Source organism: Mastigoproctus giganteus, chromosome 10 (genome assembly GCF_048544385.1).
Source record: "Mastigoproctus giganteus isolate SK-2022 chromosome 10, ASM4854438v1, whole genome shotgun sequence".
Lineage (NCBI taxonomy): Eukaryota > Metazoa > Arthropoda > Arachnida > Uropygi > Thelyphonidae > Mastigoproctus > Mastigoproctus giganteus.
In genome coordinates, this window is record NC_143584.1 from 61,775,135 (window position 1) to 61,796,869 (window position 21,735).

Here is a 21,735-nt window from a genome sequence, read left to right on the forward strand (position 1 = left end):
TGGTAGAGAATGAAAGGGACCTGGGGGTGGTGGTGCAGGCAGATATGAAGTTCTCTGAGCAGTGCAGACGAGCTGCAAGAGTAGCTCATGGTGTATTGTCAATGATATATAGGAATTTTTCTAGCAGGGATAAGGAGGTGATTATTCCCTTGTATAAGGCAATGGTCAGGCCACACCTAGAGTACTGTATACAGGCCTGGAGGCCTCATTTCAGGAAGGATGTAGAGCTGCTGGAACGAGTACAGAGAAGGGCAACTAGATTGGTGAATGGGACAAAGGGGTTCTCTTACGAAGAAAGGCTTAAGTTTTGCAAATTACAGTGTCTGGAAACTAGGCACCAGCGGGGTGATCTGATAGAGGTGTACAAAGCCTTGAATGGTTTGAGCATGCTCAATGCTGATGGGATTCTTCCTCTAGCTCAGAAAAATCACCTGAGAGGGCATAAATTCAAATTGAGGAAAGACAGATGTAGGATAGATGTGCGGAAATTTGCCTTTAGCCAGCGGGTGGTTGGTGGGTGGAACAGACTTCCATCCCTTGTCGTGGAAGTTGATAGCCTAAATAAGTTTAAGGCTCAGCTGGACAGGTATTTCGAACGAACAGAGGGGTGAAGTGGAAGTGGTTATTTTTATTTATTTATGTTACTTTTTTTTTTTTTTTTTTTTTTTTTTGGCTGATGCTGCATAAGCTTGCTTTCTTGCATCAAATGCCTCTACTAATGCTAATGCTAATGCAAGCCCTTCTCCTTCTGATGCTGCAACTTGGGTAGAATGGTCAGACAATAACATCGATTGGCCAGGAAGAGGGGTTGCTGACATCTTCAACAGACATTGCTTCACAGGATAACTTGAATGAAGCATAGTTATTGCTCTTGGTAGGTAGTTAGTGACTTCTGCACTGACATTGAGGTTTTGAAGGAGGACATTAGCTACTTGTTCAAAAGTTATTAGGGGATGTAACCTTGAAATGAAAAAAAATTTAGAGATGTTGTTGCGATGTCATGGCTCTGAGCTAGAGGAATTTAACTGTTTGACTATTGTGATGGATGTGGTGAGTGGGATAGGGCTCCATCCTTGCAAGAATATCTGCCCAAGTTGTGCTGATGACATTTTTTTAAGATGGAAATTCAGCATTGTGAGCTGTCGATTCAGTTTGATGGCTGATATCATTTCTTAATGCAATTCTCATGTGTGCTGACAGTATAACTTATAGATATTCTTGATGGGCTAATGAGTTGTTCATGTCGATACACTTTGAGACACTCATGATGGCAGGACTAAGGCTAGGTGGAAGGGACATGAAATACTCAAGCCCTGTATTCTTTTCCTCTTCATTTTTGTTGTCAGTTGAAGACTGCATTTCAGGTATATCACCACTTGCATGGGATGTGATATGATATGTTATGGTACAGTGATCGATTTTTGCAGCTTTTCCAAAACATTCATAGTCAAGATTAGAATGACTTATGCTTTTCCTTCTGTGCTGATTTTGTGATTTGGATTGATCATTGGGGATGTTGCATTTCACATCCTCACGAATTTCACAAGAGAAGAAGTAATCATGACCTGTTGTAGAAGCTGTCAAATTCCGATTGTATGTGTTTTAGAAGCGATGCCTTGAAATTGCTCAGCACTGGCAACAGAAAATCAGCAGTTATGTGAGATTGGGTAGAATGAACAGGATGGTGTTTATTTCAAAGTCCAGCTGAATACTGCCTATTTATCCTGACACTCTTTGCCATCCAACTAGACACAGAAGGCCTTAACCCATGTGTCCATTCAGTTTGTGAGGCAGGATTGATATGGGAGGTGCATTTGAGATCCTGCTGTGTTCTGGTAGTGCACTTAGTCATAAGGATCTCTTTAGAATTACTGATTTCACTGGGAGTATCCTCCAAGTCATTTAATCCAAGGCATGGAATGGCACTTTCAGTATCAGTGGTCATTGTGGCTGGCTGTGTGTCCTCAGGCTTCTGAGCTCAATACATGCTTACAGACATGGATCCGTGTTTCCTTGGAGATCTCCAGCAGTGGGAACAAACATAACGCCCCTTAGCTAATTTTGAAATTTTAAAAATTGGTGACCATCCCTGAGAAATTTCCACACAGGGACCAGCTGCATTCACCATTATAAATTAGTATATATTTGACCTTCTTCAGATAGGCCTGACAAGTATGTACAGAATCTTCCACTGGCATATTGCCCATTTCACTACAACTATTTGTAAGCAGTAAATTTTAACAAACAGAATACTTTTACAGTAGCTTACACGTGGTTCTGTTGAGCAAACACAAAGAAAGAAGGTCACTATTGTTTGTGACCTATAAGTTCCATATGGGGTTAATAACATCAGTTCCGATAACTGCCCTCGGGGAGTTGAGACAGTGGACAGGTAGGTGGTCTTCACTAAGTAGAGACATTGCTAAGATCACTTTAGGCTAGGGTTACTGAGGATAAATAGTTAACAGAGGCTGTGCAGGGTATGCAAATACTAACAGCTATAAAGAACATTGAAACTTGAAAACAATGTAAACTACAGTCATCCCTCGATATGCGCAGGGAAAACATTCCAGGAAAACACCACATAGTCCAAATCCGCACAATGTGAAACGTAGTTTATATGACATAATGAGGGTTCCATACCTGTACACAAAAAAAATGTGCAAAAAAAATTTAATTAAAAAAAATTGTCTTCATTTGGTAAGAAAAAAGAAAAAAAAATTGCAAACATGACCATAAAATTAATCTTGCTAATATGTGCCTCTAGATTTTTAATCTAAATTTATTGCTTCTTCGTCGCTGTTTTCCTGTGATAAACTTGCAACAGTATCCAGCACTTTTTGGGAAAAATAGTTAAAATTGTTTGCTTAGAAGCACTGTTTTTCTCTATAAATTTCTTCATAAGGAACTAAAGCTAATGATCAAGTTCTGCGAAACTTTAAACTCTCCAAATTTGGATCCATATCCATAGCTTCTTGGCTAAGCTGATTTGCAAGTCTTAAAAACTCAGCTAGTCACTTTGTGGTAAAATTTTTGTGTTCATCATGGTCCATCTGCCGAATTAATGAACTTGTATTTGCTGGAAGAAAGGTAATTTTTCACATTTGGGTGCAGATCAGACAAATGTGCAGAATGACTGGGTGCATTGTCAAGAATGAGCAAGATTTTGAATGCAATGTTCTTCATGATATATCTTTTTGTTTCAACACAAAAGCAATTTAAAAACCAATCCTAGAAGATTTTAGCTGTCATCCTGGCTTTTTTGCTCGATTTCCAATGAACTGGTAAGGAGCCTTTTGATATTCCTTTAAAAGCATAAGAATTTTCTGACATATAAATTAGAAGCGGTTGACACTTAAAGTCACCCTCTGCATTTCCACATAACAAAAGTGTTAATCTATCTTTTGCGGCTTTGAAACCTGGGGCGGTTTTCTCTTCTTTTGAAATGAATGTTTGACTTGGCATACGCTTCTGAAATAAGCTGGTCTCATCAGCATTAAACACTTGACTTGCTAGATAGCCCTCATTCGCAATAACATCATTTAAAGTTTTCGAATACAAAGAAGCATCTGCACTGGCTGCTTCCACCTGTTAATTTTAGCTTGTGAAGACTGACATTTTTTAAATTTTCAAACCAACCCTTACTAACCTGAAAGACATATGCATTGGTTGGACCAGCTTCTTCTTGTAAGCAATTAAAATGCAGAGCTTTGGCATGAATAATATCTGAACTAAGAGTCATTCTCTTTTGATTAAGATCTTCTATCCAGAAAGAAAGTAATTTTTCAATTTTCTCTATTAACAAATTTCTCTTTAGTGCTTTTTGCAGCCATTGATGTGGAAGAAGATATAACTGAACTTTTAATTTTCTCAGCATTTTCCCTTATTCGTCATAGGCTAGATTCATCTGTGCTGTATTTCTTGGCCAGTGTCGCAACCTTTTTGCCATTTTTTAAAATTTTTCCTCTAAATTAAAAATTTTTTTGTTATAGCTTTCTTCATTTTAGGCACTAATTAAACACACTTTATACAGACAAGAAATATTAAACCAGCAAAGGCAATACTTACTGACACTTTATATAGTGCAAACTTACATAGAAACACTTTATGTTGCACAAAAAAGGAAAAAGATTTTATCTGAACAGCTAACGTAGGATAACTGATGAAGGGGATTCTCGAATTAGGAAGATGTTTCAAAAATAGCCGGACAAACACACCACAGTTTATTGCTATGTTTAGTTATAAGAATCAGTTTTAAACGCCTTTGTAATATTTTTCTAATGCACATTTCTGGAGGTCATAACCATAAAACAATAAAAACAATTTGCACTTTCTGGTTTATTGGAAAGTGCAAATTGTTTTTGAGCTTTCTGTTTTTCTACTTTTCTGTTAGTGCAATCTATTATAAACAGGTAGTAAACTTGATCTTATTGCATTTGCAATAATCCTGATAGCTGGAATTCTGTAAGATTTTACATTATTATGGTGAGATGTGTTTCCCCTTCAATGAAATCTTTAATCATGTAAAAAAACGTAAATAAATTTTCAAAATCTGCTTTTCATTCCTATTTTTGAAGCTTTGTAAACAAAAATTGTGTAGGTAGCAAAACTCGCGACGCAATCTAAATTTTTGGTAGTAAATACCTGACCGCACAGTAGTGAAACTGTACAAATCGAAGGATGACCGTATCTATATACCTGAACAAACATTATTCGTGGTAAGGCTGTATGTATAGATATGATGCCACAAAAATTCTGATGGTATCCTATGGACATCTGGTCGTTGGAAAGAACATTATTTATTACTTATGTTCAGCAGAGCACAAAATGGTGTAATCATTCACCTTGACAGCACACTCACTCACTGATCTTGATAATATAATTGCTTAGCTTCCATTTCCACTTTGTATTTTAGGAGATTTGAATGGCCACAACCCATTATGAGGATCTTCTCATCCAGATGCTAGAGGTAGACTAATTAAATCTTTACTGGATGACTACTAACTCACTTTGCGAAACATGCGATCTCAAACCTATATCCACCTCCCAACAGGTGCTCCTCTCTGCTTTAGATCTATCAGTGTTCTTCTTCCGTCTATCCTAGTAGGGAATGGTCAGTGCTGAGTGGACCCACACTGCAGTGATCACTTCCCCATTATCTGTAAAATACAAACTCAGTTGATCCCTCGGTTTTCAAGTTGCACCACCTGGAACTTTCATAAGACAGGCTGCAATAATTATTCAAAGCATATCCAGTTTGATGATCACCTGATTCTCTCCTCTCCAATTGAAGATGTAATAGCATATATCACTAACTAAATGCCACTGACAATCTCAAAATTCCGAGAAGGTAAACAATTTTGCAATCACTGATGGAATAGGAACTGCCCTCTTGTGAAATGAAGGAAGATTAAAGCCTGGAACCATTTTCATAACTTTTCCACCTCGTGAATTACAAGAATATCAAAGCTGAAGCACGATGAATCAGATGGAAAGTCAAATGAGAATCTTGGATTAAATTTGCCAACACTATTAACAAAGTCACAGATTCAAGGTTAATTTGGAAAAGAATTCAGGCTCTTAATAGTAAACATCATTGAGTTCCCTCCCTGATCCTTCGTTGGAAGGGTAAGGATTTGTCCTCTCCTCCTGAGATAGCAGAAGCACTTGCTGAAACTTTCTTTGCAGTATCAACTGCTAATTCATATGACCAGCATTATCAGTATATTAAATCTTGTGCTGAACAGCATAAGATAGTTTTACTACTACAGCCTCCTATCCATATAATCAACCTTTAAAGTCAACAGAACTTAAACAGTCTTTGCATAATTCTAGCAATGCTGCAGGCTTGGATGGCATCTTCTATATAAGGGGGCTGGCAACCTTTATTAATGGTGGGCCATATTGTCCATGAGGTTCATGCAGGCCACATTTTTTTTTAGATTTCCACTATTTTTAGGATTATTAAAAGTGTATAATGAAAAAATGTCATAAACAGTTTTATGTTATTTATTGTAATATTTATGCATAATCGTACATATAATTAATTTTATTAATAAGAAAAATGAAATGCAAATTCATGTTAAAATTACAAAAATACAATTATAGTAACAAAATACAAATACAATTCCAGTAAAAAAAAATGCCAATATCTTATTTTTATAATATTTAATAGAGGAATATGATGATGCAAGAAAGCAAGCTTATACAGCACCAGCCAAACCAAAAAAAAAAAAAAAAAAAAAAAAACCCCTTCCCATTTCACTGATCCATTTGATCCAAATGTTTGTCTAGTTCTGCCTTGAATTTATTTAAGCTGCCAACTTCTACGCCAGATGGAAGTTTGTTCCAGCAATCAATGGCTGCCCACTGACTAAAGGCAAATTTCTGAAACCTATGCCCCCTCAGGTTTGTAATCTGAGAAAGAGGAAGAATCCCATCAGCATTGAGCCTGCTCAATCCATTCAAGGCCTTATACACAACTCAATAAGATCACCTCGCAAGGTGCTTAGTCTCCAAAAGCTGCAATTTGCACAACTCGTTCTAGCAACTCTACATCCTTCCTAAAATGAGACTCCCAGAACTGTACGCAGTACTCAAGGTGTGGCCTGACCATTGCCTTATACAAGGGAATAATCACCTCCTTATCCCTGCTCGCAAAATTCCTGTATATCACTGATAAAACCCCATGCCCGACTCTGGCACCATGTCTGAACTGCTCAGAAAACTTTATATCCGACTACACAATTACCCCCCAGGTCTCTTTCATTCTCCACTACTCTAAGTGTAATATCACCCAGTTGGTACATTTCTCTGGGGTTACTGCTACCAATGTGCAGTACTTTGAATTTGTCAATGTCAAACTTCAGTTGCCACCTCTCATCCCATCTGTCCAACTTTTCCAGATCCTGTTGCAGCAGCAACATAGTATCATCACTGTTATTAACAACCCTGCCAACCTTTGTATCATCTGAAAACTTTGACATTTAGCTTGATATACCTTCATCAATATCAACGATAAATATACAAACAACAATTGTCCCAACACTGAATCCTGAGGAACACCACTCATAACATTAGTCCACGTAGAGCAGTATCCATTGATTACCACTCTCTGTCTTCCCCCACTCAACCATCCTTTTATCCATTGTAGCAACTTGTCCTTAATTCCATACTGCTCCAATTCGTACAGTAGTCTTCCATGTGCAACGCTATCAAAAGCTTTCCTGAATTTGAAATTTATAATATCAAAATTATTTTTTGCATTTAGTTCCTTTGTGACTACATCTTAGTATCCAATCAAATTGGTCAGACAAGACTTCCACTTAACAAACCCATGCTGTGTCTGAATTATTACTGCTGTCTTGTCTAGATGATCCCGCAATGCTTCTTTAACCAATGACTTCATTATTTTCCCTGGAACAGAAGTACTAACAGGTCTGTAATTACTTGATCACCCTTTGATCCCCCTTTGTGAATTGGAGATACATTTGCACATCTACAGTCCATGGGGACTTCCCCTGAGTCCAAAGATGCTCTCATAATTATGGCCAAGGGTTTGCTTACTTCCTTTGCCACCTACATTAATATAACTGGATAGATTCCACAACTCCAGGTGCCTTTCTTATTTATAACTTTAACGATTTCTCCTCTACTTTTCTGTCAGTTATTACAAAATCATTTAACTCCCGGTTAGAGTTGAATAAACATCTGGCCCTCTCCTTCTTGAATAACTCCTCATATGTGAATGTAGATAGTAGTAGTAGTAGTAGTAGTAGTGGCACTTGATGCAAGAAAGCAAGTGTAGAAGCTTATGCAGCATCAGCCAAAAAAAAAAAAAAAAAAATCACACCATACCCTCCAATTGCCTGTCCAGTTCCTCCTTAAATTTATTTAACCTATCAACTTCCACAACGACAGATGGAAGTTTGTTCCAGCAATTAACCACCCGCTGGCTAAAGGCAAATTTCCGCACATCTATTCTACATCTATCCTTTCTTAATTTGAACTTATGTCCCCGTAGGTTCGTATTCTGAACAAGTGGGAGGATCCCATCAGAATTCAGCGTGCTCAACCCATTCAAGGCCTTATACACCTCAATCAGATCACCGCGCAGGTGCCTAGTCTCCAGCCCCTGCAATTTGCAGAACTTAAGCCTCTCTTGGTAAGAGAGGCTTAAGAGATGCAAAATACTCATTGTTTGGTAGCTATCTGATATGTCCCCTTCCTTTTAGAGTTTATTTAAATCAAGAAGTCTTTGCTGTTTTTCTTTGCATCCTTTGCTAAAGATTTCTCATAATCTCCCTTTGCTTGCCTAACCTCCTTTGTGACTTGATTACAGACTAGCTTATCTCTGCCATAGGCTTCTGTGTCGCCTGATAATTTATATGCATCTCATACATTTTTCTTCTCTGCCACAAGTCTCTTTAGTTCATTTGACATCCATTTGGGCCTAAACCAAGAACAGTATTTCTTAGTTGGAACAAAAAGCGTAGTAGCTTCCAAAATTACTTCCTTGAATGCTTCCCATTTAGAAATTGCTTTTGGTAACCTCATCAGTTGTTCTCACTGTATAGAACTTAAAAAAATCTCTGAGACCACTGTAGTCACTTAACGAAATCAAAAATCCTTCCCTTTACCCCTGATGGTAGTTACATCTTTAAGTAAATCCCACATCAGCACAATGTTGTCACTGCCACCTAGTGGTTCCTTTATCTGCATTCTTAATGCATGAATAATGACTACTGATATTCAGATCAATAGTGTTCCCCTCGCTTGTTGCCTCTCTAACATGCTGCTCTAGAAAACAATCATCCAATAAATCCACAAAAGCCTTGCTAGTGTGCAAGTGACCAACCTACAAGGTCCAGTCTATATCTGGGAAGTTAAATTCCCCCATTATAAGTCACACACATTATTTCCCCACACTATTTCTCACACACATTATTTCCCCACACTATTTCTCACACTATTTCACCCACACTATTTCTCTGTATAATTGTTCATTGTACGCATCAGAGTCATTAGGCCCATAACAAATTCCTACCCTCCTTTTTGCTTTTCCAGTGCTTATGTCACTCCAAAATGACTCAACATTGCACTGTCCTTCACTGTCAACTGGATGGTACTTCCTTAGATTTTGTTTTTCTTAACTAACAGCATAATCCCTCCTCCCTTCCTATCCTGTCTGTCCTTTCTGTACACATTGTACTCCCCAAATTCCAATTTTGCATTCCTTATATCTGTGTGACACCACATCTCTGATATCCCATCAATATCCTCCTTTGATGCCTTGACCAACACTTCAAATTCATCAAATTTATTTACTATACTCCTAGAATTGGTGTACATGCAAGTACTCTTAGTTACTCTAACATAGTCCACATATTAACTTGTTTCAAGACATCCAGCAGTTCCTGAAATCCCCAGCAACTTGCTTTTCAGGCTGCTGCTCATTCCAATAGAAGCAGTGCAAAAATCATTTCCACATTTGCCTGCAGCTTCTGTCAGTCTATTAGTCTGTGAATCTCCTCAAGCTAGCAGTTTTCTGACCCACCTAACATTGCCTCGATAGCATCAGCAAATATTCTTCCACTCTTTGTATTTAAGTGTATCCCATCCCTGTAGAAGTAATCTCTCCTGTTAACAAGCGCAAACCATGCCCAGAAAAATTCTACCCCACGATCCTTGTACAGTCTCTCCAGGGCCAAATTGATTGACAAGGCTCTCATTATATACTCCCTCATATCGTGTCTGGGCAGGATTGTAGACACTTTGAAATTTAACCCTATTTCACGGCTTTTTTTCAACAGTGACCTGTACTTGCTAAGTAAATCTGCAGATCTCCTCCACTTAATGTCATTACTGCCAACGTTACCAAACAATATCACCTTTTGCACCCTTAAAAGATATCTGCTCTACAGTGTCATATAATTTTTCCCCTGGCAGTCATACCCTGGTCCTATTCCACCTATCCTTTTTTGCACAATATATTTTCCCGTTTCCCTGACAATTGAATCACCGACAGTAACTAGGTTCTGTGCGACCACTGCATTCTTCCCTGAAAATTGCCATTCAGTTGCCTGGTGCACAAGAGTGAACTCCAGCATTGAGTTAGGCATCTGAGAGCTTGATGCCCCGCCCCCCATTTTAATTCCTTTGAGGGAATCTACACGACTCTTCAAACTCTCATAGGCGCCCATCAGAACACTATGTTGGTGCCTAATTTATTCGGGGGCGCATCCGTAGCCAGTTGGGCAGGAGCGGCAGTGCCGGCTGGGCAGCGTCCGAGCCCGTGACCATCAAATACAGAGGATGCGGAAAGATCAGGGAATGACCACTGCATGTCCCCAGAGCAATATGGCCTTAGTTGCTAATGCTCCTAAAAACCAAATAACAACAACAACCTAATTTATTCACATTCTGCTGACCGGGCTAGCCGGGTGTGTAAAGTGCCTGCCTGGCAACCCAAAGGTCGCAGGTTCGAATCCCGCCGTGGGCTTGGATCAAAGTACTGCAAAAACCTTGGGAGGTGCATTATGGCCGCAGAAGCCGATGCACCAACAACTACCAAAAAAAAAAATAAAATAAATATTCACATTCTCGGCACCTAGCACACACACAAAGGCATCCTCCATGGCTAGATCATGTCCTGTTCAAGAAAGATGCACAAACATGTCACATTTTGCACATTTTTTTTTTTTTAGACTATGATGCTTTGGAGTATCGCCCCCTTCATTTCTCCCCCAAACCACAGCAGTTTTGCTGCTTTGCGCACGTTGCCTTTCTGCTCTAGTCTGGGGCATGATTTTCATTTAAATACAACTTAATTAACAATAAAAAATTAATAAGATTTATAAATTTAATTGATTAATTGCCAATACTATACAAGCTAACTGATTCCTACTACAGTGCTCCGTATTATGCTATCTAGTTTTACGTTATATCTTATGCTCTCTAGTTTTACATTACACCTTACGCTATCAAGTTCAAGATATAGAGCAGGGGTGGGCACGCATGAGGTCAATGAGAGCCGCATTCCGGTTTTTCATATATTATAAAGAGCCACACCATAGTTACATAGTATTAAATACACAAATTCAAATTTAATTTAATTTAATTAATATGATTACATATTCTACACAAGCCTTAAGTGCTATGTAAAGTATACATATATAAGAAAATATAATTAAGAGAAAGAAAATACAAAATAATTATTTCAAAATTTTAATAATAAAAATGCATTAATAAAAAGTATAACATTTAACGAAGACCTTTGGTCAAATCTTTGAAATTTGGTGTAAATTTTGTTAAAGCCGTTCGCAGCAATTCAGCGAGATGATGATTGGTCAACTGTGAACGATATTTCGACTTCACGAACTTCATTGTGGAGTACAAAGATTCACAGCAATATGTTGTACCAAAAATTGAAATTAGACGGCAAGCAGCTTTCTTTAAATGTGGATATTTTGATTCTGGCACGAGTTTCCAAAATTCAATTACATTAGTAGATTTGTGCTGCATTTGCAATGCCTGATCCTCTTTCATCTCTAATAACTCCAATTGCCCAGCCGCTTTTTCAACAAATATTATTTCAGAAATTGGAAATCCATCTTCAATAATATCACAAATAAATGGGTTCACAAAATATGCAAATGTAGATTTCAAACTTTTCAAATCTTCAAACCTATGTTCGAAATCTGCTTGCAATTCTTCCAATTTTTCTTTGTATTCGTCTAACTTTTCTTCTTTGATATTAATTATATTTGCTTTTACTCGTGGAAAATGATTAAATATTTTGTTCTTAAGATCGTACACAAAAAGTCGAAGTTTAGCTTCAAAACTAAATACAGTTTGTGACAAATCAATAATATTTTTTTCCTTTCCTTGTAAAGCCAAATTAAGTGTTTGCAAATGTTCTATAATGTCTGTAAGGAACATTAAGTCAGAAAGCCAAGTTTCATTTTCTAATTCTGGGTATTTTTTACCTTTTTCTTTTGTAAATGTTATGATAGGATTTAGGAGTTCCACAAAACGACCCAAAACATTGTAAGTTGACAGCCATCTTACAACACACCATAGGGATAAATCACTGGGCAATTCATCTGTTTCGTCATTCCCTCGCAACTCTTCTAAAAAGTTCTTAAATTGACGATGTGTTTTGGCATTTGTTCTAATTAAATTCAAAATCTGCAAAACAATCTTCCACACATTTTCGTATTTGAAGTACTTCGCTATGAGATGCTCGCGGTGAATTATGCAGTGAAGAGGTAAGAAACGTGGAATTTTAGGATCGCTGTTTAAAAGACCAATGAGACATTGGTTTTTCCCTACCATTGCAGGCGCTCCGTCAGTCGCAACACTTACAAGTTTATCACGAGGCAATTCAAACCTATTCATTACTTCATCAAGCGCAATTCTAACATCGATACCGCGAGTTGTTTCGATAAGAGCTACTAGGTCTAACGTTTCTTCCTTCACATTTACGTCTGCAGATACATAGCGGACAAAAACGGCCAATTGTGGAACATCCTGAATGTCTGTAGACTCGTCGAGAGCTAAACTAAATGCTGTACAATTTTTCAAATCACACATCAAACTATTTTCAACATTTTTACTAATTGCACCAATACGACGCTCAGTTGTACGGCGTGACATAGGAACCTGTGCGATCAATTTATGCAGTTTTGTATTATCTGGATCCAAAACTTTAACCACTTCTTCCAAGTTTCTTTTAATAAATTCTCCTTCTCCATATGGACGTTTGGCACGAGCAATATTCCAAGCTATCAAAAAACTAGCTTCGTTTGCTCTGTCATCTTCGCGACTAAAAGAAGACAAGAGTCCTTGTTGCTTATGAAGACCAGATTGCAAGGACTTAAATTTGTCTGTTCGCAATTTTGAATTTAATGGATATTGAGTTGAAAAGTGGGGATGACTTACTTCGTAATGTCGACGTAAATTGCTTACTTTGTAGTTTGCAATTGTAACTTTACAAATAAGACACAACGACTTTCCATTATTGTCAATAAAAGCAAAATTTTCTACCCACTCTTCTTGAAAGATTCTATTTTCTTGTTCGTATTCTCGTTTTTTGATATTTTCTGAGGTCATGTTATCAAAAAATTTAAATAACTTTAATTCCAAAGTCTGAAATTGAAACAAAATAATTAAATTAATTTACGGCGCGGAAAAATTACACTCGTAACTTTTTACGCACAAGTCCACTGATAGCGCCAGCAGTGTAAATGCGCACGGATTTATTTATAATCAAAATAAAAATAGCAAGATATCTAGACAAAAAAAAAAAATAAACACAACATAAAATCCGTATAACAAAATATTAGTTACTTAGTTATATTTTTATAATTTAACAAGATTCATTGAAAAAATTTCTGAAATAATAAAAAAAAACGGATTTAAATTTTCAATGGGAGCCGCACTTAACTCAACGAAGAGCCGCATTTGCCCACCGTTGATATGGAGTACGCTATTCCGTATCGATACTACAACAATGGCAGCAAGTTTTGAAAAGTACAATTTTTACTGATACTAAGTAATCACCTACAATATCTGTAAGTTCAAAATAAACTAAGTATCGTAACTAGGAATATAAAGCTACTTCTAGAAAATAAATTAATATGCCAATTAAGTCAATAAAATGGTAAAAATTTAAGGAAAACTTCTCTATTAGTTGGAGTCATAAATACTTCACCTGTATGCAGATGATCTCACTGTTTCCTGTTACTCTCAAGTTAGTGGGGTTCCCCTGCTGAAATAATTACAGGTATTATTTATGACTGCTTATATTACTGAGTATATCTTCTATTTGACAAATGTGTAAGTTTTGATTTAAATGTGAAACACATCCTTGATGTAGTGTGTGCTGGTCCAGCCTGATGAGTTTACAAGGCTTTGTTTCCAAGGTAATCAACATTACACTATGAATGGACTTAAGCACACCACAGCACAGTTCTGGTTTGTCAAATATATCAGTAATGTCATACATAGTTCATTATTTTATAATCAAGTAAGATATTTTATTAACAATTCTTTTAATGAGTGTTCTGCTTTTTGAAATTCTGCATTTCATTCTGTTCCCCTGTAGCCGGGGGGACAGAATGAAATTCAGAATTTCACAATTTTTAGCTACAGTTTTTAAAAAACACAGTTATTTTTATGAAAAGTAGGTTAAGTTACTTCACCTACCTTTCGTAAAAATAACTGGCACATGTTGGAATCGCAGGGGAAATCTTTAGATGGATTGCTGCAGGATAGGAGGCAGAGGAACGTCATTAACATCAGAATTCATCAGATTGGGTTCATTTAATAAGTGGGGTTTCCCTAAGTATTGATACTGGGACCAAGAGTAGTCCCAGTATCAATACTTAGGGAAGTTCTCTGAACAGTGTTGATGGGCAGCAAGGAGGGTCGTGTCCTCTGGAAGATTTTTCAAAAATTTGCTTGTAGAGATAGGAAGGTAATGATTCTACTGTATAAGGCAATTATGACTACACTTGACAATACTCTATTCAGATATGGAGACTTCACTTTAAAAAAAGAGGTGTTGCACTTTGAAGACAAGCAAAATGGTACCCATATAAAGTAAGCCTTTGAATATGTGGGCTGCAGAACTTGGAAACTAGACAGCTAAGAGGAGACTGAGGTGATAAGGTGATCTGAGAAGTGAAAATAAAATAAATGAGGGTGAAATTTTTCACTCTTAAATGATTCCAGAACTAGGAGCAGCTATAATTCATATTATGGAGGGATAGGTGGATGGAGGACTGGATTGCAGGAAGTTTTCTTTTTTATGCAGCAAGTTGTTAATTATTGGAATAAGTTACCTCCATAGGTGATCGGGGCTGACAGCTTGGGGAAATTAATAGCTCCACTAGATAGATGGATCTATGTGAGGGGAGTCAAATAGATGGTTTATTGTTTATTTTTTATTTTCTTATGGCCATTGCCTCAAACGCCCAGGGCTTCCTTGCACCATATAGCTAATATTAATACCAAAACAGAAACATAGTCCTGATTTATTTGAGCACCTAGAGACAAAATGCACAGCCATTCCAGAAGATCATAAATCGGAAGATCATAAATTGGCAGTGATTCTTCATAACTTAGTAAGGGGGAGGAAGTCTCTAAAAGATTGCCTTTCTTTCTGTGGGTCTTCATAAATGTTCAACATCATTCTCCAAAGTTAAATGTTTCAAGTACATAAACTGGGAAGCATAGACCCAGCATGTAGAGTGAGAAATGAAGAGTGCTAGGCTGAAACAAATAGAGATCTTTGTATTAGGCCTTGGGCAAGATATTATATTGCATATATAGCCTTACAGTAAGAGTTAAGTATGAGCAAATTTCATTGGAATACTCACAGACTCTGATGCTTGATGTTCAACTTTGATTACAGCTTGGCGTACAAGATGCCAAAAAGATTCTCATGACCCTGTTGATCCATCTCAGAAACAAATAATTCAGCTTGTAAAGGTTTTTTCAATATAGTTAGGGGAAGGACATTATGTGATTGTTTTCCATTAAGGTTATTATTATATTAAATAATATAATAATAATCTTAATGTTATTATTTAATATATAATATCATTAAAATTATTTAATATATCATCAATAATATCATTAATAAATATAGAAAACAACAATAGGCCTAGCACTGAACCCTGAGGGAGTCCGCCAATAACATTGGTCCAAGAAAAGCGGTGCCCACTAATAACCATACTACCTTTGCCCACTCAACCATCCCATTATCCATAACAGCTCTTCATGCGCAACAGTATCAGATGCTTTTCTGAAATCTAAGTATATGAAGTCAAAAGTTATTTTTTGTGTCCCGTTCCTTTGATAAATTATAAATAATGCATTGATAAATGATAAATAACGCATTGATAAATAATTTTATTACAAGCTATTTCATATATTATTTTTTTAGCTGAATTTTGTCATATTATTATATCTCTTAAAAATGCTACATAAAAAATAATATTTGTAAATTTATTTTTTTTATATAGTGAATTATATCTAATTCACTATATAAAAAATAATAGTGATATATTTTCATTTATGAAGAAAGAATTAGTTTTCATATTATACTTATAATTTTCATTCAATTTTTGCTTTCTTTTGTGTTTTTTACATATATAAAGTTATGAATGTATATTAATATGAAATTTTTTTTGCTCATTTTGTTAGTCCATACCACAGCGACCTTCATGTTTGTTCTCTTCTGGGCTGGTATGGTAGTTGTTACACTTAGTGTTATCATGTTCTATGGCACAGAATTTGTGGACTACCCAAAATTACGAGAAATGAGGCCTAAAGTAAAATATGAATAGGTATATTCATTATGTTTATCAAGCATATATTCTTTAAGTGATTAAACATTTCAAAGTAGAAATAAAATTGAACTAAAAGCTAACTTGATTTTCATTATGACTAATTGAATAAATGCCTTTTTTTTTTTTAAGAAACATGGCATGCACAAGTAACCCCTGCTTTACACAAGGGGATGGATTCTTAGCATATCCATGTTAACACATTCACTGTGACCTATATTTGAGAAACTTCTGTGAATGTGTTGTAATTTTCAGAATATTGTGAAATAACAATATTCCAAAAATTCATAAAGAACGCTTGAAAATCAAAAATCTATGAATATAAATTAATATATATCATACAGACTTATTTATTATTGAGTTTTTTTTTTTTTTTTGTTTGTTTAAATGTAACAGTGCAGCGCTTGTAGCAGCATGGAATGGTCGTATGTCGGCAATGTTTTGCTAACATATGACTACCATGACATCTTCAATGCTGGTGAAACTGGACTCCTGTTTTTTTAAATTGCTACTGGATAAATCGCATTTAAAGGCAGAAATGTGGTGGAAAAAAGGCCAAATAGCAGATTACTGTTCTCCTAGCAGCAAACATGTCTGGCATGGACACGCTCCCTCTTTTAATCAATGGGAAATCCCAGAAGCCTCAATGCTTTAAAGGTTTAAAAACATTGCCGAATATGTATCAGGCAAACCAAAAGGCATGGATGACATCTGAAGTCTATGAAGAATAGATCAGAGACTTAGATCACAGGATGAGGGAGAAGAATAGAAAAATTTTGCTGTTTGTGGAACTCCACCCCTCAGTGTCAAGTAAATGACCTACATGCAATCATTATCGAGTACGTACCACCAAATATATCAGTTCTTTAGCCACTTGATCAAGGTGTAATCCAATGTTTAAAGAAAAACTACCAAGGAATGCTATTAAACAAAATTATGCTGTCATGAAAACACAATTCAATGTGAAATTGACATCTGCATGGGATTAAGTTGATGAAAAAGTGATCGGCAACTGCTTCAAACATGCTGGATTTACCAATTGAATGATGCAATATGTGAAGTTTCGCATGCTTCTTCCCCTGTTAATTGTGAAGATAATAAGAAAGAAATATTTGAGCACGTGCGTCATCGCCTAAACTTGCAGGAAAACGTAAGCTTCAAAGATTACGCAGAAGTGGATGCAGACATTGAATGTTTCAGGATATGCATGAATGAAGAGGAACTTATTGCAGACGTAATGGAATCTTCTGAAATTCATAATGATGAAGATGAGTAACTTACTGTGGTTGAACAAGAAAAATGACTTGAATCTATTTAAGCTATCAACTACAACGACAGATGGAAGTTTGTTTCAGCAATCCTACACCTGTCTTTCCTCAATTTGAATTTATGTCATCTCAGGCGATTATTCTGAGCAAGAGGAAGAATCCCATCAGCATTGAGCATGCTCAAACCATTCAAGGCTTTATACACCTCAATCAGATCACCTTGCAGGTGCCTAGTCTCCAGACACTGTAATTTGCAAAATTTAAGCCTTTCTTCGTAAGAGCACCCATTTGTTCCATTCACTAATCTTGTTGCCCTTCTCTGTACTCGTTCTCTACATCCTTCTTAAAATGAGGCCTCCAGACCTGTATACAGTACTCAAGATGTGGTCTGTCCATTGACTAATACAAGGGGATAATCACCTCCTTATCCCTGCTAGAAAAATTTCTGTATATCATTGACAAGACACCATGAGCTACTCTTCCAGACCGTCTGCACTGCTCAGAAAACTTCATATCTGCCTGCACAATTACCCCCAGGTCCTTTTCATTCTCCACCACTGTCAGTGTAGTACCACAGACTTGATACGTTACTCTGGTATTACTGCTTCCCATATGTAGTACTTTACATTTGTCAATGTTAAACTTCATTTGCCACCTCTCAGCCCATCTGCTCGACTTTTCTAGATCCTGTTGCAGCAGTGTACTGTCATTAGTGTCATTAACAACCCAGCCAACCTTCGTATCGTCTGCAAACTTGGACATTAAGCCTGATATACCATCATCAATATCATTTATAAATACAGAAAACAACAATGGACCCAACACTAAACCCTGAGGGACTCCACTAATAACATTAGTCCACGAAGAGCAGTGTCCATTGATTACCACTTGCTGTCTTTTCCCACTCAACTTTATCCATAGCAGCAATTTGCCTCCAATGCCACACTGCTCCAATTTGTGCAGCAGTCTTCCATGTGCAACAATATCAAAGGCTTTTCTAAGATCCAAATATATGATATCAAAGTTATTCTTTGCATCCAGTTCCTTTGTGACTACATCATAGAATCCAATCAAATTAGTCAGACAACACTTCCCCTTAACAAACCCATGCTGTGTCTGAGCTATAGCTGAAGTCTTGTCTAGATGATCCTGCAATGCTTCTTTAACCAGTGCCTCCATTAATTTCCCTGGAATAGAAGTAGTTAAATTAACAGATCTGTAATTACCTGTGTCTCCCTTTGATCCTCCTTTGTGGATTGGAGTCACATTTACACATCTCCAGTCCATGGGTACCTCCCCTGAGTCCAGGGAAGCTCTCATAATTATGGCTAAGGGTTTGCTTACTTCCTTTGCTGCCTCCTTTAATATAACTGGATAGATTCCATCCACCCCAGGTGCCTTTCTTGTGTTTATCTTCAACAATTTATCCTCCACTTTACTCTCAGTTATTACAAGATTATCTAGCTTACTGCCAGAGTTGAATACACCTCTGGCATTCCCCTCCCTGAATAACTCCTCATGTGTGAATGTCGATGCAAAATTAGCATTAGCATTAGTAGAGGCATTTGATGCAAGAAAGCAAGCTTATGCAGCATCAGCCAAAAAAAAAAATAAATAAATAAAAAAATAAATAAATAAATTAAAAAAATAAATAAATAAAAAAAAATAATAATAATAATAAATAAATAAATAAATAAATAATAATAATAATAATAAATAAAAAAAAAAAAGAAACCACTTCCACTTCACCCCTCTATTCATTCAAAATACCTGTCCAGCTGAGCCTTAAACTTATTTAGGCTATCAACTTCCACAATAAGGGGTGGAAGTCTGTTCCACCAACCAACCACCCGCTGGCTAAAGGCAAATTTCCGCACGTCTATCCTACATGTCTTTCCTCAATTTGAATTTATGCCCTCTCAGGTGATTATTCTGAACGAGAGGAAGAATCCCATCAGCATTGAGCATGCTCAAACCATTCAAGGCTTTATACACCTCTATCAGATCACCTCGCTGGTGCCTAGTCTCCAGACACTGTAATTTGCAAAACTTTAGCCTTTCTTCGTAAGAGCACCCCTTTGTTCCATTCACTAATCTTGTTGCCCTTCTCTGTACTCGTTCCAACAGCTCTACATCCTTCTTGAACTGAGGCCTCCAGACCTGTATACAGTACTCTAGGTGTGGCCTGACCATTGCCTTATACAAGGGAATAATCACCTCCTTATCCCTGCTAGAAAAATTCCTATATGTCATTGACAATACACCATGAGCTACTCTTGCAGCCCGTCTGCACTGCTCAGAGAACTTCATATCTGCCTGCACAACCACCCCCAGGTCCTTTTCATTCTCTACCACTGTCAGTGTAGTACCACAGAGTTGATACGTTGCTCTGGGGTTGAATTGGGGTCACATTTGCGCATCTCCAGTCTGTGGGTACCTCCCCTGAGTTCAAGGAAGCTCTCATAATTATGGCTAAGGGTTTGCTTACTTCCTCTGCTGCCTCCTTTAATATAACTGGATAGATCCCATCCACCCCGGGTGCCTTTCTTGTGTTTATCTTCAACAGTTTCTCCTCCACTTTACTCTCAGTTATTACAAGAATCTCTAGCTTACTGCTAGAGTTGAATACATCTCTGGCTTTCCCCTCACTAAATAATTCCTCATGTGTGAATGTCGATGCAAAATATTCATTTAGTTTGTTAGCTACCTGAGCAGGATCATCAACAGTTGACCCATCGATAACAAGTGGTCCAATCTGATTCATCCCCTTCCTTCTAGAGTTTACATAAGTAAAGAACTCTTTGCTGTTTTTCTTTGCATCCCTTGCCAAAGATTTCTCGTAATCTGCCTTCGCCTGCCTAACCTCCTTTGTAACTTGGTTACAAATCAACTTGTATCTATCATAGGCTTCTGTGTCATGTGTTAATTTGTATGTATTCCATGCATGTTTCTTCTCTGCCATATGCCTCATCGGTACATCTGACATCCATTTAGGCCTAAACCTTGAACAGTATTTCTTGGTTGGTATGTAAAGCGTAGTAGCTTCCAAGATAAGTTCTTTGAATGCTTCCCATTTTGCATTTGCTGTTGGTAACATCATCAGTTGGTCCCACTGTATAGAATTTAAATACTGTCTCAGTCCATCGTAGTCGCCTTTACGAAAGCAATAACCCTTCCCTTTACCCCTAATGGCAGTTACCTCTTTGAGTAAATCCCACTTCAGCACACTGTGATCACTGCCACCTAGTGGTTCATTTATCTGCAGATTCTTAATGCATGAAGAATCACTGCTGATAATCAAATCAAGAGTATTCCTCCCTCTGGTTGCCTCCCGAACATGCTGATGTAGAAAACAATCATCCAATAAATCCACAAAAGCCTTGCTAGTGTGTGAGTGACTAGCCCCCAAATTCCAGTCAATATCTGGGAAATTAAAATCTCCCATTATAAGACTCTAATTTACTGGCCCACTCTATTTCCCTGTACAGTTTCTTATTATACTCATCAGAGTCATTAGGCCTATAGCACACTCCCACTCTCAATTTTGATCTCCCAATGCTTATGTCACACCAAACTGACTCGACACTGCACTGTCCAGCGATGTCCACTGGCTTCACTTCCTTAGATTTTATGTATTTCTTAACTAATAGCATAACCCCTCCTTCCTTCCTATCCAGTCTATCCTTTCTGTAGACGTTGTACTCCCCAAATTCCAGTTCTGCATTCCTTATATCTGTGTGACACCACGTCTCTGATATCCCAACAATATCTGCCTTTGATGTTTTGAGCAATACCTCAAATTCATCAAATTTATTTACTAAACTCCTAGCATTGGTGTACACGCTAGTATACATGCACCTATTTCTATTCTAAGCTACCCTAACACAACCCATGTGTTTACTTGTACCGCAATGACTGCATCTTGTTTTTCAGGCTTCTGCTCATTCCAATAGAAGCAGTGCAAGAATCTCTTTCACCTCTGCTGGTGGCTACTGTTAATCTATTCGTCTTTGTCTCCCCCCAAGCTAGCAGTTTTCCGACCCACCTAACACTGCCTCGATAGCATCAGCAAATATTCTTGCACCCTTTCTATTTAAGTGTATCCCATCCCT

General features: G+C 37.3%; 1 protein-coding gene across 3 annotated transcripts in view; it reads left to right on the top strand.

The window, feature by feature from the left end:
- The window catches only part of Sac1 (phosphatidylinositol-3-phosphatase SAC1), a 677,000-nt gene that overhangs the window by 610,060 nt on the left and 45,205 nt on the right, over positions 1-21,735 (top strand). For all 3 annotated transcript variants that reach the window (XM_090383680.1, XM_090383679.1, XM_090383678.1), the window contains exon 19: positions 16,213-16,355. In XM_090383680.1, coding sequence (XP_090239806.1) covers positions 16,213-16,355 — 143 coding nt within the window. The remainder of the gene's footprint in view (positions 1-16,212; positions 16,356-21,735) is intronic.